General features: G+C 40.3%; 2 protein-coding genes across 2 annotated transcripts in view; one reads left to right on the forward strand and one right to left on the reverse strand.

Moving 5' to 3' along the window:
* LOC130931535 (brain-enriched guanylate kinase-associated protein) overlaps positions 1 to 9,588 on the reverse strand; it is a 272,836-nt gene extending 263,248 nt beyond the window's left edge. The window contains exons 1-2 of the mRNA XM_057860428.1: positions 8,896 to 9,588; positions 8,260 to 8,397 (exon numbers count right to left, since the gene is read on the reverse strand). The gene's annotated coding sequence lies outside the window, so the exon portion shown is untranslated. The remainder of the gene's footprint in view (positions 1 to 8,259; positions 8,398 to 8,895) is intronic.
* LOC130931538 (protein delta homolog 1) lies at positions 70 to 26,370 on the forward strand. The gene is made up of 6 exons (XM_057860435.1): positions 70 to 212; positions 454 to 531; positions 639 to 696; positions 909 to 1,039; positions 1,353 to 1,494; positions 19,398 to 26,370. Exons 2-6 carry the CDS (start codon positions 480 to 482, stop codon positions 20,188 to 20,190), a joined length of 1,176 nt encoding a protein of 391 aa, XP_057716418.1. The 5' UTR covers positions 70 to 212; positions 454 to 479; the 3' UTR covers positions 20,191 to 26,370.
* Positions 26,371 to 26,570: the final 200 nt, after the last annotated feature.

The raw sequence follows: 26,570 nt of genomic DNA on the forward strand, positions 1-26,570 counted from the left end.
TTGCACTGGGATGCTGTTGGATGCAGCAGTCCCTTCAAAACCTCCGGGTCCTCCCCCAACCCCTTGCCCCCCCGCCTCCACCCTACCTCTCTATCTAGAACAGCCCTGTTATCACTTCCATCTGCGCGCCTTGGATCTTGGCTCTCCCAGCCCTGACGCATCTCTCAAATATGAGTTGCATTACTCGTAGGCTACACGCGGACGCTACATAGGTAAGAGCATCTGTTTGTATCTTATTCTTAGGATTTTTGCGATAGAAGTGAAGATTTAGTGAGGAAGGGGCTTAACCCTTTGTCTACAGTGCCTGCGCGTGCTTTATGCATATAGACGCGTGCAGGTGTGCCACTTTGATGAGAAATGATATGAAAAACGTATAGCGTCACTTTTGGATAAACTTTTAAGATGCCTTCATTTGTTTGGAAACAGTTCATATATTTTTTCTTTTATTTGCAGGAATTTGCTTCAGAACGACTATCACAATGCATCTCACGGCCACGCTCTTGTTTGTAGTCGTAACAGGCGTCATAGGAGGTAATCCGATTCGATATGTCTCGTGTCAACTCCAGCTGCTTTTTGATTCTTAATGTGATTTACAACAGCATGAATAAAACAATGCATCTTTCTTCTCCTCTCATGAGGTTGGGGATGCAGCTGCAACACTGAGAATGGTTTCTGTGAAAAGACTGGAAAGTGCAGGTAGCCATGCTTGTGATAAGAAAACTCATATCCTGTGTTTTTGGACATGGCTGATGATTTGTTGTATTGATTTAGATGAGCCTTTTGTTCGGGCAAGCAATGGATTTTCCAGCCACAATCAAAGCTTCATCTCAGCCTGCTGGCATTATGGGGACAAGAGGAGTGTGGGCGGTGTATTAATAGTTCAGGATTGTTCCCTTTTTTTTTCACAGGTGCAAACCAGGCTGGCAGGGGGACCACTGCGAGCGCTGTATCCCCTTCCCGGGCTGCCTGCACGGCTCTTGTGAGAAAGCGTGGCAATGTGTCTGTCAACAGGGTTGGCTGGGCAGCCTGTGTGACCAAGGTGAGCCCCCATTAAGTAGCACACACTCAGCCTAGGGGTTAGGGTGAGTCATTGAGCCTTAGGGGACATCTGGAATATAATGGGGTTTATTTTTAGATGAAGAGGAGAGGTGAAGAAGGTTGTTAAAGGTGACCCTTATCTCGAGAATACGCTCTGCATCTTGGGGTGTATAATTTTGCTGTTATAGCAGAGAATGCTGCAGTGGCGGATGGAAATAAAGGGCACGAGCACGTGGGAAGCAGCAAAAGCAAGACTGAAAGAAAGACGTCACAGCTAAAAAGAGAATTCTCTCGGTGCGTTTGTGTTACTGCAGATATTCGACTGTGCTCGTCACGTCCTTGTTCTGAGAATGCCACCTGCATAGAGACCGGAGAAGGGGGATACCTGTGCGTCTGTCCTCAAGGTTTCACCGGACCAACATGCCAGCTGAGGAAGAACATATGCCTCATTGATGGGTACTGGATTTTTCTTACATTTTTTTTCAAGCCTAACCATTCTCCAATTCTGGAGTCCAAACTCTGCCCATTATGAACCTTCAATTAACTCAGTACTTCTCAAACAGTGGGGCGCAGAGCCATGCCGGGGATGGCGCATGTGACCTCGGGGAAACATACTTTTTTTGCAGTAGTAGAATAAAGTGTACTTGCACACTCACTCAGTGGGTGGCAGTGGCGCTCTCATTTTCCGAGTGTGCGCAATATTTTTAACCAAACAAGAGCACACAGCAAAGAGCACTGGCGATATAAAGAGCTAGACGAGGATATATGACAAAGCATACAGTTGTATGAAAAAGTATCTTAACCTTTTGGAATTTCTCACATTTCTGCATAAAATCACCATCAATCAACATCTTTGTCAAAAAAGTGTCTGCTTTAACTAAAACCACCTAAACATTTATAAGTTTTCAGATTTTAATGAGGATAGTATGCAAACAATGTACAACAACAATGAAAAATAAGTAAGTGAACCATCACATTTAATATTTTGTGCCCCCCCTTTGGCAGCAATAACTTCAACCGGCACATCGATCAGGACTAATCTTGGCCCATTCTTCTCTACAAAACTGCTATAGTTCAGTCAGATTCCTGGGATGTCTGGCATGAATCACTGTCTTTAGGTCATGCCACAGCATCTCAATGGGATCCAAGTCTGGACTTTGACTTGGTCACTCCAGAACATAAATTTTGTTCTTCTGAAACAATTCTGAAGTTGATTTACTTCTGTGTTTTGGATCATTGTCTTGTTGCAGCATTCATCCTCTTTTTAGCTTCAACTGTCTGACAGACGGCCTCAGGTTTTCCTGGAAAACATCCTGATGAACTTTGGAATTTATTCTTCCATTAATGATTGCAAGTTGTCGAGGTCCTAAGGCAGCAAAACAGCCCCAGATCATGATGCTCCCTCCACCCTGCTTCTTGGTGGGGATGAAGTGTTGATGTTGGTGAGCTGTTCCATTTTTCCTCCACACATGACGTTGTGTGTTACTCCCAAACAATTCAACTTTTGTTTGCATCAGTCCACAATATTTTTTGCCAAAACTTCTGTGGAGTGTCCAAGTGCCTTTTTGCAAACATTAAACATTTTAGACAACAGCGGCTTCTTCCTTGGAGTACTCCCATGAACACCATTCTTGGCCATAGTTTTATACAGTTGTGGTCAAAAGTTTACATACACTTGTGAAGAGCATAATGTCATGGCTCTCTTGAGTTTCCAGTTATTTCTACAACTCTTGATTTTTCTCCGATAGAGTGATTGGAACAGATACTTCTTTGTCACAAAAAACATTCATGAAGTTTGGTTCTTTTATGACTTTATTATGGGTTAACAGAAAAAGTGATCAAATCTGCTGGGTCAAAAATATACATACAGCAGCGCTAATATTTGGTAACATGTCCCTTGGCCATTTTCACTTCAATTAGGCGCTTTTGGTAGCCATCCACAAGCTTCTGGCAAGCTTCTGGTTGAATCTTTGACCACTCCTCTTGACAGAATTCAAGAGAGCAATGACATTATGCTCTTCACAAGTGTATGTAAACTTTTGACCACAACTGTATATAGTTGATGTGTGCACAGAGATATAGGACTGGGCCAGTGATTTCTGTAAGTCTTTAGCAGACACTCTAGGGTTCTTTTTTACCACTCTGAGTATTCTGCACTCAACTCTTGTCATCTTTGGTGGAGGGCCACTCCTTGGGAGAAAAGCAACAGTGCCAAACTCTCTTCATTTTTAGACAACTTCTCTGACCGTCGATTAATGAACATTCAAACTATTAGAGATGGTTTTGTATCCTTTCCCAGCTTTATACAAAGCTGTTAAAGCTGCTGTGATATAAATCTTCAATCAACAGCAGAGGGAGGGACCACCTTAGGAACTGTACATATGCCTTATAATACTGAAGCGTGTGGCGTGTGTTTTGAACTCCAACACATGTAGCCTGATCAAGGGCTATTGTTATTCCATTGAGCTTTCTTCATTTTCCTATAACACTCAAAGATTATAATTTTATATCCAAGCAAGAACCGTGTCAATTTTAAATGTCATTTGATGTGAGGTAATAAAGCCTGTATAATCATTTTTAACTATTAGAGCAAAACGCTTTGCCGTATAGCTCTTTTGTCTGTTGATGTTAAACGGACCTCGGGGACTAAGCATCATAAAAATGCGCACTTAAAAAGGGATATATTATGGAAAGTCGACTTTCTAATTGCTTGTTTGCAAATCGCACGTTCTTTTTAGTGTCACTGTGAGATTACACAAGCAATTAATTTTTGTGAGCTAACCATGTCAGGAAATTGTGCTGGCAACGTCCCAGAGTAGAGGGGGGAGCAGTAGCTCATGTTCAAGAGATGGAAAAGCCCCCCCAAGCTGCTTTGAATAGGGTTGTTTACTAAAGTGGCTTATTGTGAGAGTTGTAACTTTCAGCTTCAAGTGTAGTAATTACTGATTTTCAACCCCTCCCACTCTCGCACCGAGAAAAAAACCCCCAAAAAACTGGGATCACTTTAGTTTTTTCATCATTCAATATTTTCATTTCCCACTAAAAAAGTACAGATAGTCCCCAGGTTATGATGAACTTGACTTACACGATTTCAACTTTACAACGCCGGAGCCTCGTCTGCCATTTTGTCTACAGTCGTTTTTTGTTGTTGTTTTTTTTTTGTCGCATAAAAAGTACCTAATTGTACCTCACAGTAACTTTTTTTACTTTATTAATATGACGTGTTCTGCCATCACTAAACGTGAAGATGTTCATTTTTAAGTACGGCTGTCAAACGATTAAAATTTTTTAATCGACTTAATCACAGCTTAAAAATTAATTAATCGTAATGAATCGCAATTAAAACCATCTATAAAATATGCCATATTTTTCTCTAAATTATTATTGGAATGGAAAAATAAGACACAAGACAGATATATACATTCAACATACTGTACATAAGTACTGCATTTTTTTATTATAACAATAAATCAACAAGATGGCATTAACATTATTAACATTCTGTTAAAGCGATCCATGGATAGAAAGACTTCTAGTTCTTAAAAGATAAATGTTAGTACAAGTTATAGACATTTTGTTAAAATCCCTCTTACTGTTTTCGTTTTAATGAAATTTGTAAAATTTTCAATCAAAAAATGAACTAGTAGCTCACCATTGTTGATGTCAATAATTACACAATGCTCATGGTGCTGTAACCCATGAAATCAGTCGCACCCAAGCGCCAGCAGAGGGCGACAAAACACCAAAAAACACAAGTAACAAGTGGACATGACACTGTGCTGTCATTTTAATCTGTTTGAGCAGGGCATGTGCGTTAAATGCGTCAAATATTTTAACTTGATTAATTTTAAAAAATTAATTACTGCCCGTTAACGCGATAATTTTGACAGCCCTACTTCACAGACATCAAACAAGGCAATTGTGCTTTTTGAAGCTTTTTACTTCCGTCCCTTTTGATAATTTGTAAAGCTATAACACGTATAGGTACACTTATGTTCAAAACGACACGCATTTTAAAAATAAAACACTTAGCTAGCTTAAATGCTACGAATGCTAACGTATTTGAATTTCTCATAGCAAATCGCTTACATGTAACTCCACAAACTTAATTACAAATGTACCCCCTGTAGGTCCAACAAGAATTTTTTCAATTGGGCATAGAGTCTCTGGAAGGAAAATTTTGGTGTAAGCAAGTAATCTGGCACACAATAAATAACTGGAGCCATGAAAGATGTAAATTGAAAATTATAATTGAAAAAGAAAACTATGTACAAATATTTATAACATATTTCCAATCCCTGCCTTCTCGGCCTAGCGCCGTCTCTCTAATGTAGTGGTCCCCAACCACCGGTCCGTGGTGCATTCTACCGGGCCGCAGAGAAATAAATAATTTATTAACGACTGCAATCCGGACTGTGGCTCCTGACACGTCAATATCCCTGTGTACACTATCGACTAATCCGGGTAAAGATTTGTATAGGTCGCCATCTAGTGGTTGGCCACAATTACTAGGGTGTTTGCACACCTACAGCAGCCCAGCGCCAGTCAATATAAACAATAACTTTAGCTACCGTTGGCTGTGTGCTGCACCTGTGGAGCCAGAAAAGGAGCCTACAACCAAGTCCATTCTGCATTATATGTGGCTAAAAGCTAGCAAACGAGGCAACAAAAGTGAATGCACTGAGAGCATCATACCTCATGGTAGTGGTGGTGGTATTGCTAAACCCTAACCCTAATAAACCTTTCATGACTGGAGAATAAGGGTGTAACGGTACATGTATTTGTATTGAACCGTTTCTGTACGTGGTGCTCGGTTCGGAACGGAGGTGTAGTGAATGAATTTCTGACGTAATGTAAGCCTTACTTTTCGATACCGTGAGTAGATCGGGTTACAGTTTCTTTGTGTAGATTATATTTACTTTGTCTTCTCTACTATGATGAGGACCGACACGGTAGGACAGTATAACCCAAAAACGTCAACGGCGCGACAACGTGGCCGCCGCAAGAACGTAGTGAAATGCGGGCGTTAAAGTCAATCAGTCAATGCACACCAGTCGCAGTGCGGCCGCGTGTCAGAAGCGTCCCAGAAGCGGCTCAACACGCCGCACGCGAAAAGAACGGCAGAGTTTATTATTTGACGCGAGACGCGACCCTCCTGCGTCAATACTACCACCGGTAGCCAGGATTGGGCAGACCGGAAGTCACTCGTGTAAAAATACAGTGGATCTGGTTGATTTCCAAACTAATATGCAATCGTAACCCACTTTTTGAGTCCATCAGATCTCTTGAGTGGTAGATCGGGGCACAGTTGACTTGTCTTTGTTGATTTACTGCTATCTTCTCTGCTATAATAATAACCAACATGGCCCCGTGTTCAATACAAAACCCTCCTACCACAACAAAACAAGTAGGAACTAATATTCACATAGGAACTAAAGGTATACAACATAAAATATACAATACAAATGAATACTACATCACATTTGTAAAATATAAACACATAATAAAATAAATAATAGCCCATTTAAATAAAATAAATTGAAATTAGCTAAAACACCTGTAATTAAATAATAAGAATAATACACAGATCCTGCTTACACAATTAAATTTATTAATTTCTATGTGGCGCTTTAACTTGAGAAAATCCACCAATAAAGCTTTTGAAAACAGTTCATAAGGGGAAAAAAATGATTCATTGAGGCATTTCATTTGTAAAATACATGTTAAAATCTTTGTCATTGGGATTGGTTCTCTCTTTAGCACAGGACTTCTTATTTCTTCTTTCTTTCAGAAAGAAGACCAATACGCGGGGTCTGAAAGGCAAATTGTTGTTGGATTATCTTTAAATACCCGCTACTTTTTGAGCAGAATTCTAGCTTTGTATAGGCTAATGTTCCTATTGTTGAAAGCACAAAAGGTGTGTACAACCAGCACATTTATATTTTGCATTTTGTTTTCTTACTGTACCGAAAATGAAGCGAACCGTGACCTCAAAACCGAGGTACGTACTGAACCGAGATTTTTGTGTACCATTACACCCCTACTGGAGAAGAATTCACTACGCTTGCGACAAGTTGTAGGACAGGCCATTTAGTGTATGATGAGCAGTGTTGTTAATAACGGCGTTATTTTCTTCAGTAGTGAGTAATCTAATTAATTACTTTTCTCATCTTGGCAACGCCGTTACCGTTACTGAAGCAGGAAAGGTGTGCGTTATTATGTTGGTTGACTGACACGAGAAAAGTCTGAGAGAGACGGACTCACGGAGACGAGAGAGCAGAGCAGGAGTCAGGAGGAGGCAAAGGAGTTGTGACGCAGTTGCAAAAGCGATGCTACTATGCCTGGTGGCTCCAATAATACCGGACTGTAGCCGATAGCCTAAAAACTACACCCACATGATGCTACGGTAGATATCACATGTATACAGAACTAGAAGAAAATGGCAGACACGGCAGCATTAGCAACATGTATAAAGAACTAGATGTGTTAGTAAACAGTCACCATTTTAAAGCAGTAGACTTCTCAAGAAGGCTCTGTTGTAGAGAACCTTCCTAGCGAACCTAAGTTACTTTTTATCTAAAATGTTTCAAAATTGGCAAAACTTAAATCTATCTTTAAATGATGAAAAAGTTTTAAAACTTACACAGGTCGAAAGTAGACAGAAGGGAACTAATGAACTAGAGTCATTTATTTGTCCCAAAAACCCTTTTAACTTCACATTGTGTGACCTGTTTTTTTTTTTTTTTTTTTTTTTGAGAAAAAAAAAAAACACGAAAATTATCACCAGTTACTTTGCCAAGTAACTAATTACTCTTATATACAGGTAACTGAGTTACTAACGCAATTACTTTTTGGGAGAAGTAATTTGTAACTGTAATTAATTACATTTTTAAAGTAAAATTAACAACACAGATGGTGAGTGACATTTTCCCTGCATTTAATATTCGTTTTTAGCCTCCACGTGTCATTTTATATTTATTGTCATTTTCTGCGACACGTTGCCGGTCAGTAAAACAAAGGCCCACATTACACTGGTCTGTGGTGCAAAAAAAGGTCTGGAACCACTGCTGTAAAGTACAACACACTTCAAATTGTTACCAGAAAAAAAATAACTAAGTATCCCTTCAAAATAAGTGAAGAGTTATCCCCATTTATAGGAACATAAAAGTGCACTGTTCAGTTTTTGATCCGATCCACTGCAGAAGCAGTTTGCAATCCTACCACACTGGACTTTGAAGATTGTCCTCGGGAAAAGGGAACAGTCAGGTCCATCCATCAAGGGTAGCTCGCCATCTCCCTCTTCAGGGAGAATCCAGAATCCAAATCCAGAATAATTCAAGGGTCATCAAAAAACCTAGCCTGTATAAAACGAAGCGATTGTAATCTAATTTGTTTTCTAATTCTCAACTAAAGTTCTATTTAACAACATTTAGCATAATTTAACTCAATTCAATAATTGAGTTGAGTTTGTTCTCATTTTACACATGTACAGAAACACTTATGAAAAAAAAATAGATTCAACAATGTAAAAAAAAAATTTTTTTTTAATTAAATGTTGCAATTGTCAACAATTTAGTATCACAGACAATAGGCTTCGTGAGTGCGTATGGTTCAACTGTTACGACTACATTTTCCCTAAAGTTAGCAAATTTACAGTCACCAAGATGCTTTAAAAACCTTTTACCAGCTCCAGCCTCAATGAAGTCGGGTTCCACTCTCTTCTCTAGTCGTCAACGTACAGGATGACAATTATTTTACTAACTTAAGTCAACAATTAGTAAACAAATTCTTATCAATGGCTGTACTGGCCAGCTAATGCTAACGTTAGCGCCGAGTAGCTCGATAGGCTAAACTTACCAAGGACGAGTAAACTGTTATTTTGCCTCACGCACACCGTCTCCAACTCAGCCCACGCTGATGAAAAAGTGCTACAAAAGGTTAACTCGCTTCTTTGAGGGAAATTAACCTTAAAATGTTTATTAAATTCACTCAGGGTCTCTCCAACGCAGCACCTCTGCTAGAGAAGCTCATAACGCGGTCAGCTGTTGAGAAGGGGTTGGTCTCATCGCGTTGTTGGTACATTTCCATTGACTTGGTACTACAGCAAAGAAGTGAAGATTTGTTTCATCTACAATTCACATTTTGTGAATTAGATCATCTGTAAACTAAATTAATTGAAATGCAAATATTAAATTAATAATATTAAATTCCATTGTGTTAGTCAATCACAAATACTCAATTATCGAATGGGTTACACAAATACGGCGGCTGAGTGGTTAGCACGTCTGCCTCACAGTTCTGAGATCAAGGGTTCAATCCCAGAACAAGGGTTCAATCCCGGGCTTCGGCCTTCCTGTGTGGAGTTTGCATGTTCTCCCCGTGCCTGCGTGGGTTTCCTCCGGGAACTCCGGTTTCCTCCCACATCCCAAAAACATGCATGGTAGGCTGATTGAACACTCTAAATTGTCCGTAGGTATGAGTGTGTGCGTGAATGGTTGTATGTCTCCTTGTGCCCTGCAATTGGCTGGCAACCAGTTCAGGGTGTCCCCTGCCTACTGCCTGTAGTTAGCTGGGATAGGCTCCAGCACCTCCGCGACCCTCGTGAGGAAAAGCGGCATGGAAAATGAATGAATGAATATATATATATATACAGTGGTACCTCTACATACGAATTTAATTCGTTCCAGGACCTTGTTTGTAAGTCGAAATGGTCGTATGTCGAACAGGATTTTCCCATAGGAATACATTATAATTCCATTAATTCGTTCCAAAGCCTAAAAACATACACTAAATTCTTAATAAATACTGCTGGCACTGTTACAAATGGCAATTAAACATAGAAAAACAAATAAGTTATAAATAAATAATTCAGAATAATATAATAATAATAAGAATAATTAATAATTATTCCTGTAAATAATGTAACGAATCGGATTCTAATATGGCGGACACTTTTTACTGTCCCTGAACGCACCGCGAAGGTGACGTCTCAGTGAGATAGGTCGGTGCGGTAGAGATAATACTTTCGTTTTCTTGAGAGCGGTCAACTGCTTAAGACAATGGGCGTTTTGTGTTGGATAAGTTCTTAAATAAATGATAAAAACGTGACGAAGCTGGCGATTTCCTTGGCAATGTTACCACAATAATAATTGTCACCTTAACTTATAAATAGTGGCGAACGGTGGTCGGAAGAGGACCATGGAGCTGTATTGTTGAGCCAGTTCAGGGACGCGCACCCCAAGCTCATATTTTTCTATAACTTGCATCTTCATTTCAAAGGTAAGCATCACTTTTTTCCTTGTTTCTCCAACTGTATCAACTTTTTTTGAAAACTGTGTTGATTTCTCACACAAGAAAATCCACCGTGCGTTCGTTTGCAGTGCTGTCATGTCGTCGTATTTCGAGCAACTCGTCGGATGTAGAAACAAATGGCGGCTCAAATTTTACGTCGGATGTCGAAAAGATCGTGTGTCGAAGTGATCGTATGTAGAGGTACCACTGTATATATATATATACATACATACATACATACATATTAGCTGAAACAACTTACAGCCTTATGTGGGCCAAACCAGAGCACAGCTTGCTGTTTATTTAACTGACTTCCATGCAGGCAGCATGCATTTAGTTCCCACTCATGACAGTTTGAATAGTTGTCTGTCTCTATGTGAGTTGCCATTGTAAATCAATATCTGTCTCTATATGTGAGGTGTAGCTAACTGGCAACCCTCCGGGGTTTAACCCATGGTGATGGGCTCCAGCCCACCAACGATCTTTAACAGGAGAAGTATCGAAAATGGATGCTTTGCCTTGACATTTATAGGGAAGATGAAGTGTAAACATATTTTACACTCAATTTTATACATCTTTGGTTTGTGAAAGTGTTACTTCAACACAACTGCTTCTTTTTGGATTACCGTATTTTTCGGACTATAAGTCGCGCCCCCCCCCCACCCACCCCCCAGGTTGGCCGGGGGTGAGATTTATACTCTGGAGTGATTTATGTGTAAAATTATAAACACAATATCATATCATTTTACAGGTCCCCCCAGGATTGATGAATCTGAATTCAAGACTTTTAAGACCTTTTTTAATGCCATTTCAACTGAAAATTAATACTTTTCTCGCACCCATTATTTAGATAATATTGAATCATATTAAAAAAATAAAGCACTGAACATCAATTTTAACCTCAATTACTAAGTGTGTTTGACAAAAGAATGCACATTTACTGAAGATACAATTAAAACACATTTAAATATAAGGTCTTTCAGATTTTTTTCCCCCAGGATAAAATTGATTTTACACTATTTTTGTAAAGCAACTTCAGAAATTACATTTGAAATACAACAGGTTTCCCTTTCAAGAGGACCTAGTCAAGGTGGTAGGTTGGTGATTGTCAAGTTGGCCACCTTAACTGGTGATTGTCAAGTTGGTCATCTTAACTGTAAAGTGCTTGGGAAAATCTTGCAATTGGCAGTGAAAGTTTAAAAAACAGCCACTAAATGGCAGTAGTTTACCATTAATTACCACAAAATAAAAAAGCTACACATGACCATTTCCCTTGGTAATTGTTTTTTTCTAATCACATTACAAGAAGTATACAATACACATGTTAATCCTTTGTTAGCTATTGAAGACATTTCTTTTAATCAGATAGAGAAAATCCATACTCTTATTCAATCAAGAAAAACATTTAAATTAGGGCTGCAGCTATCGAATATTTTAGTAATCGAGTAATCGACTGAAAATTCTATCCATTAATCGAGTAATCGGATAAAACAAATATATTTTTAGGTGAAGAGCAATTATAAATATACATGAGAAAACAAGACATTTCATCTAATCTTGAACCATTTTCAGTCAATCAATGTCTTTATTTTCGATGTATATTGTTGAAAACAGCCAACAATTGCATCTCAGATGTAACTAGAATAAAAAAAAAAAAAAAAGACAAATTCACTGCTTTCACTCAAAAAACTTTTAGATCTTATTAAAAAAAAAAAATTATATATATCTTACCTAAAAAAGCCGTTACGCTTGATAACACACATCCCTTAAAAGTTAGGATTTTTTTCCCACGTGTTTCAATTGCATTTCTATTTGTGTCAAGCCATTTTTAAGTTCTAGTTAAGTTTTAAGTTAGTCTAAACTGTAAGTCCTGGTAGGATTTTGAGTTTTTGCAGTGTTCAAAATAAATATATGATACAGGCTGTATTGGAGCACATTAGGGACCAGTGCAACTTGGTGTTTTATCCAGCATTGACTACTGAGCTAAAATTGATAGTTAGCATGATTAAGTTTTTATTTTACACCCTCATCACTCCACAATGCTATGTTATGTTAAAGCCTGTATGTAAGACACGTTAGCCACACATCGACAGTGGTCATAATTAATTGAAACCTAGCCCTCCGCAGGGCTAACATTACGTGAGCTAGTAGCGACAGTAACGTTAATCTTATTTATTAGCGCTTAGCGCTCTTTATTAGCGCTTAGCGCTCTACTGCTTTAAGATGGCGGCTGTTTACTAACGTTGCCCAGACGCGGCCGAGTCTATCATTTCGCATCTAGTTCAACATACATGTGATCTCTATGAGACGCATCAGACGCTACCTGTACCAACGTAGCATCGTGCGGGCTAGTATTTAGCAACGTCGGCGTCGTTTGTGGCGGCTGTCGGCTGCAGTAAGTTTTTTTTTTTCCTTCTTCCTCTCCGCACGTGACAGCGCGTTGTCCCGCATTAAAAGTAGTCCGAGCAAAACGTGATGCTTAGAGCTGTCAAAATAAACGATTACTCGAGGTGAATAAAATTACTCGGATCTGTTTTCAAACTTGAGTTACTCGAGTTGCTCGAGTACTCGTTTCAGCTCTATTTTAAATATACCAGGAGGCGTTTTACTATCACCTACATTATAATTTGCCTATCACCATGCCATGTTATTCAGATCAACATTACCCTGCACTCGTTCCAATAATAGTGTCAGCCTTGTTGTGTATCTGAGGGTGATGGTGGATCTACGACTCCGGTTTATCCATGCTAAGGCTAGTGCACCTGCCAATACCCCATTGAACATGGCTAACTCTTGAGTTAAAACTATGAAATTCACATTCATTCGAAAGGCAAACCGTGCAGAAATACATTATTGCATCTAACACATTTTAATTGGAGAAATTGGCAACTTACTTTGAGATGTTAAGCAGGTCCACTGCCTTCACATGACCCATAAACTGCGACCCAAAGTATCTGGATGCGACTTGGTTGCTGATCCAATACCTCACTGTTTGGACTTGGTTGTCTTGTTGAGGCTTTCGACGAACATAACAACTAAGGCATCTGAGCAGTTCCTTACGTCAGCACACAGTACTGTGCGATTGCCTGCTGTTGTGATGTTGATCCTAATGATGCTAACAGCGCGTACGCACGAGGTGCATTATGATTTGTAGTGCAGTGCATCGTAAAAATTCTACGCGTCATCTTCGTTATGGATTTAAAAAAAAAAACTTTGTCATGGATATAATCTAGGTTGCACTGAGATGTTCTTCAAAATTAAAACCACGGTGAAAAAATCCCAGACTTACGACAGCTAATTTAATACTTTTAATACCTTTAATAATGGAAAACTAAATTCAATACTTTTTTAATACTTTTAATAACCCGCGGGTACCCTGTTTTACATGTTGTTTTTACACTAAACCACAAAAGTGCGCTCAAAGTCTGTGTTTCAACACTGGCAGTAACTTATAAAAACGACTGAGAAGGGCTAGATAAAACGGCATTGAAAAAGTTATTTATTTATTTATAATTCTTTTTTATATACAGGTAGTCTCTAGGTTTCGACGTACTGGACCTACGCCATTTCGACTTTAAGACACCGGAGTCTCGTAAGCCATTTTGTCGCCAGTCTTTTTTTTTTTTTCAATTGCATAAACAGAACCTTATTGTACCTCATACTATCTTATTTTATACTGTACTTTATTAATATGACGTGTTCTGTCCTCACTAAACGTGAAATTCTTTAGCTTGACAGACATTTTACAAGGCAATTGTGCTTTTTGAAGCGTTTTACTTCCTTCACTTTTGACAATTTGTAAAGCTGTTACACACATTCCTGTGTACACTTATGTTCGAAACGACACGCATTTTAACAACACTGGACACAAAACAATTGGTGTTCAAAACGTCCATCTAGTCTGATCAATATGTAAATTTAGTATATTAAATGAGTCTAACTTTCCTACAAAAGTCTGCTAGCTTAAATGCTACGAATGCTAACGTATTTACAATGCTCATAGCAAATCGTTCACACCTAACTCCACACATGGTAGCTATAAACATAATTACAAATGCACACACAAACATATATTAGCTGAAACAACTTACAGCCTGATGTGGGCCAAACCAGAGCGCAGCTGTTCTTGATCCATGTCAGACGAGGGTCTGCTCCTCAGTCATAAGGCGACAGTCTGATAAGACCCAACGCTGCCACCAGAGGGCAGCGTCCATCATTAAACAAAATACAATACTTTTGGAATTTGGGGATTATTTTGGGGCACTTAACTCATTCACTCCCAGCCATTTTCACAGGAGCAACCCCCTTCGCTCCCGGCCGTTTTACTGGATATTGACTGATTTTGCAAGGCCCACAGAAAATTCTGTTCTATTGCTATATAAACATGGAACCCACCAAAAGAAAGATTAGACTGTCTTTTTTCATTCTTTAGATATCAGCATTAGAAAAATAGCTTAGTTTGAGCAACAAGACAAATAGAGCTTTTCATAGCAAAGTAACAATTTATTTACACATTTGAACTGAGAGATGACGCTATTGTGGCCGCGACAGCCGAGGTATACTTTTCCCTCATCACCGCCGTCTGTCTCATCAAGATGGATTTTTTTGAGTCTTTCTTTAGTGGTAACCACTGCCTCGTGGCGGAGTTCGCGTGGGGAACTTGTGTTCCTGGGGGGAAACTGGTTTGGCCGTGCGCATTTCCGGTTGAGTCGCGGGACACTGGAGGGTGCGGGGGACGCGAGCGGTCGAGCACGGCGCCGCGGGCTCTGCTCAGCGAGCAGCACGGAGTCAACAGCATCGTCCGCTGCACTGGTGGTCCCGGTCGTTCTGCTCGGTCGTCCATCGCCTGGCATCCCGGGCGTCCTCCCGGTTGTTCTGCTCGGTTGTCCGCCGCCTGGCATCCTGGACGTCCATTCGGTTGTCTTCCGCCGGCGCCCCGGCCGTTTGTTCCGCTGAATCTGGTTGCGGGTCTTACCTAATGCGCTACTGCCCTCCAGTGGCCAGTTTGATTGCTTTGAAATGGATTTTTCAGTGCTTTGGAGCTAAGTTGCATCAGAACCTAGAGATGTCTCTTCTAAAAAAAAAAAACTTAAAAGACGTATAAATACTTTCTTTCCAAAAATCTTTAAGACACTGAAACAATTAAAAATAGAACATACTTAAATGTTTTTGGGAGCAAATGAGTTAAAGGGTTAATTCCGATTTACGTGGAAATTCGGTTTACATTGCCAGCTTAGGAACGGATCTCATTTGTAACCCTGGGACTACCTAAATTATAAAACTTTAAAAACGCTGTTTGAACAATTATAAATTACACTTTTATCATTAAGCCCACTAACAGTATATTCAGAAAAGGGTCTACTTATGACAGTAATTGGTCTCCACAAAGCTTGATACATGAATGACAGAGTGAAGACTCGCGTCCAGTTTACAAATCTGCAGACTCTTCAAAGTGCCTGTCTGTCTGGCAGCCTTCCCATGAGACATAGTCACGCCCCCCCCCCCCATGAAAAATTCAATATCCTTCATTTGTGTGTCAGAGAATTGACAGAGCCTGTATAGATTGAATTTTGTCACACTGAAATTTAGATGTGACCTTTGCTTGCTTGCGGGCATTTCGTATTCATTAAAACTGCTTATTCCACTGCCAATGAACGCAACACATACAGGAGTCTACATTTTACAGTCACACGCCTGTAGCAATGCTCCCGGTGCACGTACATACGCTTCAGGCGGAGTGACTCATTGATTCTGCTCCATTATTAAATGTCTTGTAAGTACAGCCGCGCTATAATTCCTTCACAGTCGGGTATGTCATATCCTATGATTTAATTTTCAGATTACATATTATGACTCCAAGTACATAAATTACAGTGAAACTAATCTCTAAAGGGTATTCTGCACAGGTATCTATTGTTTTAACTCATCCACTGCCATCACTCCCTGCACAGTTAAAATTGATTTTATGTCTATCGTAGTCAATGGCAGCGAATGAGTTAAGTGAGATAGATTGCTTTGTGAAATGAAATAGCCCACAAGACAGTACCCCAAGGGACCTCATGAATCAAGCCTGTATTTAAGAAAGTGCCCTGTGACCAAAGAGGCTGAGGCTTGATAACCCCCAAGTAAAAAAGACATGAATCCAGGGAAGTTAATCCATCAGTATGACATGAGCAAAAGAGAGAAGGTATTGCGGTCAACTTTTCCACAAAAGCCACTGTTTTCATTGGGTCACGACTATTGTAGAGAGATTGATAGTCAAGGCACATATACAGTCATTAAGAGATCTGACAAAATGAAAAGACCTCTCGCTGTGACACCGAGCAAGTGTGGGGACGAACACATGAGAACTGAGAGGTGACAAGGATGTCTGGCCTTTGCAACCAATGGGTTATTTTTAGAAAGCCCCCTCCCCAGGAAACAACACTACAGGATATTGGAAACGATCAGCTCTCAGAATGACTGAGATCTGGAACCGGTCGCAAGTTGACAGTCATTTGATATAAATACTTCAAAATTGGGGACAGTGCCTCTGGATTGTCAGAACTTCAAAATCGGCGACAGTGCCTCTGGATTGGCAGAAAAGGGGGACCGAAGGGTGTGTTCCAATTATAGAAGGATCACACTTCTCAGCCTCTCCGGTAAAGTCTATTCAGGGGTGCTGGAGAGGAGGGTATGTTGGGAAGTCGAATCTCGAATTCAGGAGGAGCAGTGTGGTTTTCGTCCCGGCCGTGGAACAGTGGACCAGCTCTACACCCTTGGCAGGATCCTCGAGGGTGCATGGGAGTTCGTTCAACCATTTTCCATGTGTTCTGTGGATTTGGAGAAGGCTTATGACCATGTGCCTCAAAGAGTCCTGAGGGGGATGCTCCAGGAGTACGAGGTTCCGAGCCCCTTGGTAAGGCTGTTCGGTCCCTGTACGACCGGTGTCAGAGTTTGGTCCGCATTGTTGGCAGTAAGTCGAATTCGTTCCCAGTGAGGGTTAAACTCCGCCAAAGCTGCCCTTTGTCACCGATTCTGTTCATAATTTTTATGGACAGAATTTGTAGGTGCAGCCGAAGCGTTGAGGGTGTCCGGTTTGGTGGCCTCAGTATTGCATCTCTGCTTTTTGCAGATGATGTGTTGCTGTTGTCTTCATCAAGCCGTGACCTCCAACTCTCACTGGAGCAGTTTGAATGCCAAGTGTGAAGTGGTTGGAATGAAGATCAGCATCTTCAAATCTGAGACCGTGGTCCTCAGCCTAAAAGGGTGGCGTGCCCTCTCCGGGTAGGGGATGAGATCCTGCCCCAAGTGAGGGAGTTCAAGTATCTTGGAGTCTTGTTCACGAGTGAGGGTAAGAGGGAGCGGGAGATCGACTAGTGGATCGGTGCAGCGTCTACAGTGATGTGGACTCTGCACCGGCCCATAGTGGTGAAGAAGGAGCTGAGTTGAAAGGCGAAGCTCTCGATTTATCAGTCGATCTACGTTCCTAGCCTCACCTATGGTCACAAGCTGTGGGTCGTGACCGAAAGAACAAGATCCTAGATACAAGCAGCCGAAATGAGTTTCCTACGCAGGGTGTCCGGGCTACCCCTTAGAGATAGGGTGAGAAGCTCGGTCATCCGGGAGGGACTCGGTGTCGAGCCGCCACTCCTCCGCGTTGAAATGAGCCAGTTGAGGTAGCTCGGGCATCTGGTTCGGATGCCTCCTGGACGACTCCCTGGAGAGGTGGTTTGGGCATGTCCCACCAGTGGGACGCCCCGGGACGACCCAGGACACGCTGGAGAGACCATGTCTTTCGGCTGGCCTGGGAATGCCTTGGGATCCCACCAGAGGAGCCGACTGAAGTGGCTGGGAAGAGGGAAGTCTGGGCTTCCCTGCTAAAGCTGCTGCCCCCACAATCTGACCCCCGGATTAAGCGGCAGATGATAGATGGATGGAATTTCTAAATCAAGATGTTTCATACAGTACAGTCGATCACAGTCTATGAAAACTCAAATTGCAAGTCTACATAATAAAGGAAATACAAGAAATTGGTCCTTATGACCTTGGGGAATGTTACAAATCAATCCTTTTTCCCTGAGACTAAGAACCAAACTAACCTGTCAGGGGTCAAGGTGAGCAGGCGAGGAACAAGCATATTGTAGTCAAATGCAGGCATAACAGGTTGTAGTAATGAACTCAAAAATATTTGAATGCAGAAAAGTACAGAAAAACAAATTACAAACAAAACTCAGGAGGTGACCAAAAGACTGGCTATCAAAAGCAACTTACTACCAAACGGAAACTTGGCTTGAATTAGGCATGGGAACACAAGTCTGACATCGACAATCACACACTTAGGAAGCTTAAATACACAGACATAAGGTACAAAACGAGGAGGATCAAGTGGGTGACACAAGAGGTAGTGGACTGGTCGACACATTAGGAGCAGGCAACTACAGATAAACTTGGCAAACTTGGAATAACTAGACACAAACCATAACCACTAATTTGGAAATTCTGTTTTTGATATTCAAAATAATCAGGCTTTTGTTTATTTTTATCATCAGCTATTTAGTTTCAAAACCTGAACTTTCACGATTTAAACCTTTGACTACACTGATAGAATTCTGTAACAGTTGTTCTTAACCTTGCTAAAGGTACCCCACGAGTTTCACAGGAGCATTCACCAAACCCTTCGGAATTTCATAATAAAGCCTTTTTTTTTTTTTTTTAACGAATAACCTTGGCAGTTCACGCTGTCTGTAGGTCTGTTATGCTTCTTCATACCAAGTACCAGTCACCCTTCCACTGAGCAAACCGATTTCTCCTCCCATTAGATAGAGGGCTAGCATTTGAAAGAAATAAAATAAAGTCTGTAAATTGAGGGCCAACCACTCCAGAACCTTGTCGAAAACACCACTTTACCTAGATTAAGTCAGCGTACAAAATGGGCTCTGCGTTTCTTAACTTTCACTGAACCCCTGGGGTTCGAAAGACACTGTTCTAAAACAAAAATCTCATTTCAGTTGCCTACTACGGCACTACAATGTCAGTGAGCACCTTAATGAACCTGTCAGCACTATCATCTTCTTTCTGTCCTTCAGATCTCCTTGCCAGAATGGAGGTACGTGTACAGAAACGGGTGACGCCATGGAATCTCACACTTCCTGCTTTTGCCCCCCTGGATTTTCTGGAAATTTCTGTGAGCTCCACACAGATGTCTGTCAAGCCAACCCATGTTTAAATGGCGGCAACTGCACAAACCACGGAGACACCTTCACATGCTCCTGCCCGCCAGGCTTCTCCGGTTTGACTTGTAACGACACCGGCCTCTCTCCGTGCGTTGCTGGGCCTTGTGCTAATGGTGCAACGTGCGTCAGCCAAACTGACGGAACCTTCCGCTGCGTTTGCCCCAAGTGGTTTTCGGGCCGTCTGTGTTCGGTGCAGCACCGACTGAAAGCTAAGCCCAAGCAGGCTGCCGCCAAGTCTGCCGATCACAAGTTGTTTGCGCTGGCGCCACAGCACTACTCGCTTCCTGCGCACGCCTTCCACAAGCTTCTCCAACCGCCTGAGAGGGATCTGCTCAAGATCACGCTGAAGGAGACGGTGCACCGCTCCCCAGGCGTGCTGTCCAGCCATGGTCAGCTGGTGTGTTTCGGCATGCTGGCCCTACTTACCTGCCTGGTCATCCTGGCCACCACGGGCATCGTGTTGTTCGGCCGATGTGAGGCGTGGCTGGCCAACGCCAAGTACAGCAAGCTTGTGCGGCAGCAGCGCGAGCACCTGCTGAAGGAGGCAGGCGGAGCTAGCCAGGAGGAGACGGAACACTCGGTGAACATCATACTGCCAGAGAAGATCAGACTCAACAGCTTTGGGAGACACTATACCTCCATCTGACGTTCGGAAGGAGTTGGTCTGAATGTAGAGCAGAGGCGGACCTTGTCAGTATACATTTGAATGTATAGCAGAGCACAAACATGGCACTGGATTGTAAGTACTTTAATGCAGATTTTCTCAATTTATGCGGGTCCTGGGACCTCTCACAGGTGAGGACCCCAAATTTATGACAATTAATCACAATTATCCCTAATTCTTGGAAAAACTTATTTTATTGAACTACCCTTTTTTCAAACTATAAGATGCTACATTTTCTCTCCATTTGTACCCTTCAGCTTTTATAACATAGCGTCTTATTTGTGGATTTTTATTTTGTTTAACAAGTGTTGCCACTTAAGGGTAGAGTTGTCCGATAATTACTTTTTAACAGATAGCGGATATACCAATATTGTCCAACTCCAAAAATCTAATACCGGCATCAAAACGATACCGATATATGCGGTCATGGACTTAAAAGCTTGGTAACTTTTAAGTTTTGGTCGATTTTAGCGACGCCGGTGGACAATAGCGGTAGTGTTTTGCCTTAAGGAAGACCGCGTTTGCCAGGAGGACGAGTGCTGCATTTCCCATAAGGACCAGGGCACACCCACATTGTCCTAAAGTCATCAATCAGTCAAAAATCAATCTCAGTTCGCCTGCAGATGGATTAAACAATATTTCTGTTTTCAGCGGCTGCGTGAAGGATAAATAATGATTTTTTTTTATGGCAGGGAGGGGGGGTATGCTGTAAAGCAGTGGTCTCCAAACTATTCCACGTAGGGCCGCAGTGGGTGCAGGATTTCATTACAACAAAACAAGAAAACACCTCTGCACCAATCTGGTGTCTTATAGTCTGGTGTCTATAGGGGTGAAAAGTGATATTGATTCTAAGGGCCCATGCCCTGATGGGGCCCACAAAGAAATTAGAACATTAGGTAAACGTTTGCAAATTGAAATATTAATCATTATAATTTTAATAGGAATAAAATGAAGGGTTTATTCTTCTTGTTTTGTTTTTGGCAACAAAAAAAAACACCCAGAGAGGATATGTATTGCCAGACACAGCCCACCCTCAACCCCCGTATTTTCATTTAATGGTTTGGTCCGCCCTTCCTTCGATCAGACCGGGAGCAGCAGTGCGCATTTACACCAGACAATAACTACTGCGGTACTGCAGAAATGTTTTCAAAACAAAAATCGGGTTATCAAAAGAGGAAAGAAAAGAAAGCAAAACAGGAGAGGGGTAGAAAAGGCCAACAGGATGTGACAAAGTACTTCACAAAGGAAGGTTGGTGTCTTGTATCAGTGTAGTGCTGAAAATTAACCTGTTATCTTAGCACACTCCAGCCCCATCTGGAACCTTGCGATGTCTATTACAAAGCTCCGAAGCTCACTCTAAGAAATACGGGATTTTCCCGGCCTCAATTAGCAACATTCACCTATTAAAAAACATGAATTCCAAATAATGACGTCATTTTTTGATATCCTGCAGATGTTGAAAATTTGTGTGGAAATTTTCTTTTTTTAAATCGGCTTGAATCCAGTTTGTCAAGAATTCATTGAATTTAGTTTGTCATCAATTGAATTTAGCTTGTTAACAAGGGACCTCGCTTCGGAGCTGTAGCCTATAGTGGAGATCGTGAGTTTCCAGATGGGGCTAAGCATACTCTATAATGAAATACTGTTATTGTTTGCTAGCTAGTGTTTGCTCCACTTTTAGCTTACATTTTATCAGTAGCAGGCAAACCCTTAGCAAGCTCTTCATACTAAAACAGTTGTATACTGTAATGTATACTGTAGTATAGTTAAGTTAAAACAAAACATTTATTCTAAGTCATTCATTATGGTATTTGCTTTGAGGATATTTCTAATAAAAATATATTTAGATTGCAAAAGATGGCCTTCAGTACATTCCTTATAGATTATATCAGTCTATACATTATTGCTGTATACGCTGTATGTTTACATAAATATATTTTCATCTTAAATGCAGAAAAGGCACAAACTAGTGTGTAAAGATTCACTAGAATGGGCCCAAAGTGATATCTTTTCATGGGGCCCAAAATCCCTGGCATGCCCCTGTTTACAAGTGTAATCAGTTGATTGCAGTTAGGTGCTGCTTGTTTTAGAAGAAACTTCATTGGTTAAACTGTCGGTACTCGATCGGTTGGAACAAAAACCAGGACCCACATCGGCCCTTGAGGACTGGTTTGGAGACCCCTGCCGTAAAGCAATCAGCACATTTGTAGTTTTTTTGTGTGGCAGAGTTCCTGCCACCCTCCTCAAAGTTAAATACAGTAGTGCCAGTAAAAGCACTCCTCTCTATTGTGGTTGCATTACTCAGCTAAAAAAAATAATAAAATAGTCGAAAACGATCTGCATTTTGAATTTATTTGACTATGTTAGATATGTTAGTATCATTTTTTTATTGGCATGCTAGGAAGAAAAAAATGAGTCGCGCTAGCTTAGCCACTCCGGAGCCCTGAAATTAATAAATATCTGACAAACTGCATTGAATTTGTTGAAATCAATTCCACCGACCCCCACTAATTTAATCCCCACTAAATCTAAGATTAAGCCTAATGTCAAAAATTCTGAACTTCCACTTTAACCTTGAACATGCCCCCCAGTGGTTGGCCTACAACTTTTAGGAAATTGCTGGATTATATGTGCAGTAGAGCATTTAAAACAGGGGTCCCCAAACTTTTTTCTGTGAGGGTAATACCGTATTTTTTGGACTATAAGTCGCAGTTTTTTCATAGTTTGGCTCGTGGTGCGACTTATACTCAGGAGCAACTTATGTGCGAAATTATTAACACATTATTATATCATTTCACATGTTATTTTGGTGTTTTGGAGTGACACTGATGGTTTTGTAAACTTGTTAGCATGTTCTTTATGCTATAGTTATCTGAATAACTCTTAATAGCTATGTTCCGTTAACATACCAGCCACGTTAGCATTTCGTTGTTCATGCATCATGTAACATTATCATACTGTACACTTGTTCAGCATGTTGTTCTCTATTACATTTTTATTAGGGCTGTCAAACGATTAAAATTTTTAATCGAGTTACTTACAGCTTAAAAATTCATTAGTCGTAATTAATCGCAATTCAAACCATCTATAAAATATGCCATATTTTTCTGTAAATTATATATATATTCTGTGAAATAAATTGTTGGAATGGAAAGATAAGACACAAGACGGATATATACATTCAACATACGGTACATAAGGACTGTATTTGTTTATTAGAACAATAAATCAACAAGATGGCATTAACATTATTAACATTCTGTTAAAGGGATCCATAAATAGAAAGACTTGTAGTTCTTCAAAGATAAATGTTAGTACAAGTTATAGAAATTTTATATTAAAACCCCTCTTAAAGTTTTCGTTTTAATAAAATTTGTAAAATTTTCAATCAAAAAATAAACTAGTAGCCCGCCATTGTTGATGTCAATAATTACTTACACAATGCTCATGGGTGCTGAAGCCTATAAAATCTGTCTCAAACCAAGCACCAACAGAGGGCGGCAAAACTTCATAAAACACAATTAACAAGTGGGCATTTCACTCTACTGTCATTTAAATCTGTCTGAGCAGGACATGTGCATTAATTGCGTCAAATATTTTAACGTGATTAACTTAAAAAATTAATTACCGCCCGTTAACGCGATAATTTTGACAGCCCTAATTTTTATTTTAAATTGCCTTTCGAGATGATATATCTGGTCTGTGTGTTGGATTTTATCAAGTAAATTTCCCCCCCAAATGCGACTTATATATGTTTTTTTTCCCTCTTCGTTGGGCATTTTATGGCTGGTGCGACTTATACTCAGGTGCGACTTATAGTCCGAAAAATATGGTAACCAAATAACCCTCTCTGGGTTCTTCACAGAAAAAAAGCCAGGAAATAAATAACACTATTGGAAACAAAAAAAATCAAAATGCTCTCTGGTACTGTTCAGGGGGCCGGACCAAATGTGGAGGTGGACCGTATCCGGCCCGTGGGCCGGAGTTTGGGGACCCCTGATTTAAAAGGTAAATACCTGATATCAGGTTCATTTAATTGTGGTAGTTAACATGAGATCACGATTGAAATATGATTAATTGTGCAGACCTAACGTCACAATCATTTCAGTGCTTTTAAATGGCCCAAAATTACCTAGAATTATTTTGAGAAACCTCGAGTTACAGCTCACATAACTCAGGGGTCCTGGGACTCCAATTTGAGAATAACTGTTGTAATTTGTGACATTAAAAATCATGTTATACAGTACAGTATACCAAATAGCAAAGTGTTGTGAGTTAATACTCTGTCCGTAAACATTTTATGACTGTACAGAATGTTGTGTGTTTTCCATGATAAGGTTAATTAATGCTGTTGCCAAAACACTGGGTACAATCTATAGTTACATTCAATACAAGATCAGCTTTAAATTTACAAATTGTCAAAGTAACTTTTGTTTTCATCTCATACTGGCTTTTATCACATTGTGCAAGTGCTCAACGCCTCGTGCTCACCAACGAGTGTCCCAGGTAGCCCTAAGGACCACCTGAGTAGCCCGCCATCCTATTTTAACATTTTCTCAACATCTTTGGGACATTGTGATTTTCTTGGAATGGTATAGAAACGATCACATGAAACACTGGCAGACATGTATACAAACGATGTGTTGCAGGGGAACTGGAACTTAGGGGGGCGCAGTTTGTGGGTGTAAAGTGGCCGTGTTTGGGTGAGGGGAAGGTCAAACAAAGGTAAGATGATACGTGGAGCTTTAATATAGTGTTTTAAGTGTTAAAATACCTCTGCCAGCCCCCAACCTCCGCTTGGCTGGTTGTCTAGAGGGGTCCGCAAAAAACATTTCCACTTCCCCCAGTCAGACGGTCCACTCAGAGGATCTGTTTATGCTCACATTTTTTCCGCCACTTATTTGTTGCATATAGATACAATCAGAGGTGGGTAGTAACGCGTTGTATGAACTCTGTTACATTTTTCTTGAGTAACTTTTTGAGAAAAATGTACTTCTAAGAGTGCTTTTACTAAGCCATACTTTTTAATTTTACTTTAGTAGATTTGTGAAGAAAAAAACGCTACTCTTACTCCGCTACTTTGGGCTACACAAGAGTCGTTACATTTTTTCTCTTTATTCTACATATTAGATTTATAGATTCATATAGAAGGTCGAATCTGACCTGTCAATATCATTATGACGTCTATGCATACAGATGTGTGTGCTGAGAGAAAAAAAATATGTTAAAAAAAAATCATTAAAAAATAAGCAGTTACTCATAATGTTACTCATTACTTGTGTATTATTTTCACTGGGTACTTTTTTACTTGTACTTGAGTACATTTTTGGATAACTACTTTTACTTGATTAAATATTATTTTGAAGTAACGCTACTCTTAGTTGAGTAAAATTTTTGGCTATTCTACCCACCTCTGGATACAAAAGGAATCAGATTTCATGCCATGTTGATGAGTACTGTGGGAATAGTTTAAATGATTCGTGCAGTCACATAAATAATTGTAATTATTATTAGCACTGTAAAGTAAACGTACTGTAATCAGCTTCGGAAAGGGTGGTGATCCCTGCCGTGTAAGGTTTCAATATGAAATAAAGCAAGTATCATTTTTTTGTGGAAATATATCTATGACTCAGTGTGCCTAAAGATTCAAATACTTCTGACTGATTGCAGTTTTCCTTCTTGAGACATTTCTTTCCCTCCAAATGTGAATGAAAATCGCATCGTTCCTTCTACTTTTGATCCTTCACTTCCATTATTAATCCATCTGGACAATATTTGAAGTTTCTTTACGACATGGGACCAACTCTGCTGAGCTTCAAGGTGAAGGTTGGATCAAAGGTGTAAAATGTCCAGGCAGCAACACAGTCCTCTTGATGCAAAGGGGAGGAAATTATTTATGACTTGTAAATGTGCTGATGCTGTGTGTCATTTTGTGATAGCGTCACACGTGGGGAGCATAGTGCATGACAAATATGCCGATTTATTAGCTGGTGACAAGTAGATTTGTCTGCAGTTGTTAACACGAGCAATTATGTTTTTCTGTTTTTAGAATGTGTCTCCCTCATCCTGTTTGAACTCAAACTGTGTTAAAAATCAAACAGTAATTACAGTGGGGCAAATAAGTATTTAGTCAACCACTAATTGTGCAAGTTCTCCCACTTGAAAATATTAGAGAGGCTTGTAATTGTCAATATGGGTAAACCTCAACCATGAGAGACAGAATGTGGGGGAAGAATCCCAGACAATCACATTGTTTGATTTTTAAAGAATTTATTTGCAAATCATGGTGGAAAATAAGTATTTGGTCAATACCAAAAGTTCATCTCAATACTTTGTTATGTACCCTTTGTTGGCAATAATGG

This window comes from Corythoichthys intestinalis, chromosome 15 (genome assembly GCF_030265065.1).
Source record: "Corythoichthys intestinalis isolate RoL2023-P3 chromosome 15, ASM3026506v1, whole genome shotgun sequence".
Classification (NCBI taxonomy): domain Eukaryota; kingdom Metazoa; phylum Chordata; class Actinopteri; order Syngnathiformes; family Syngnathidae; genus Corythoichthys; species Corythoichthys intestinalis.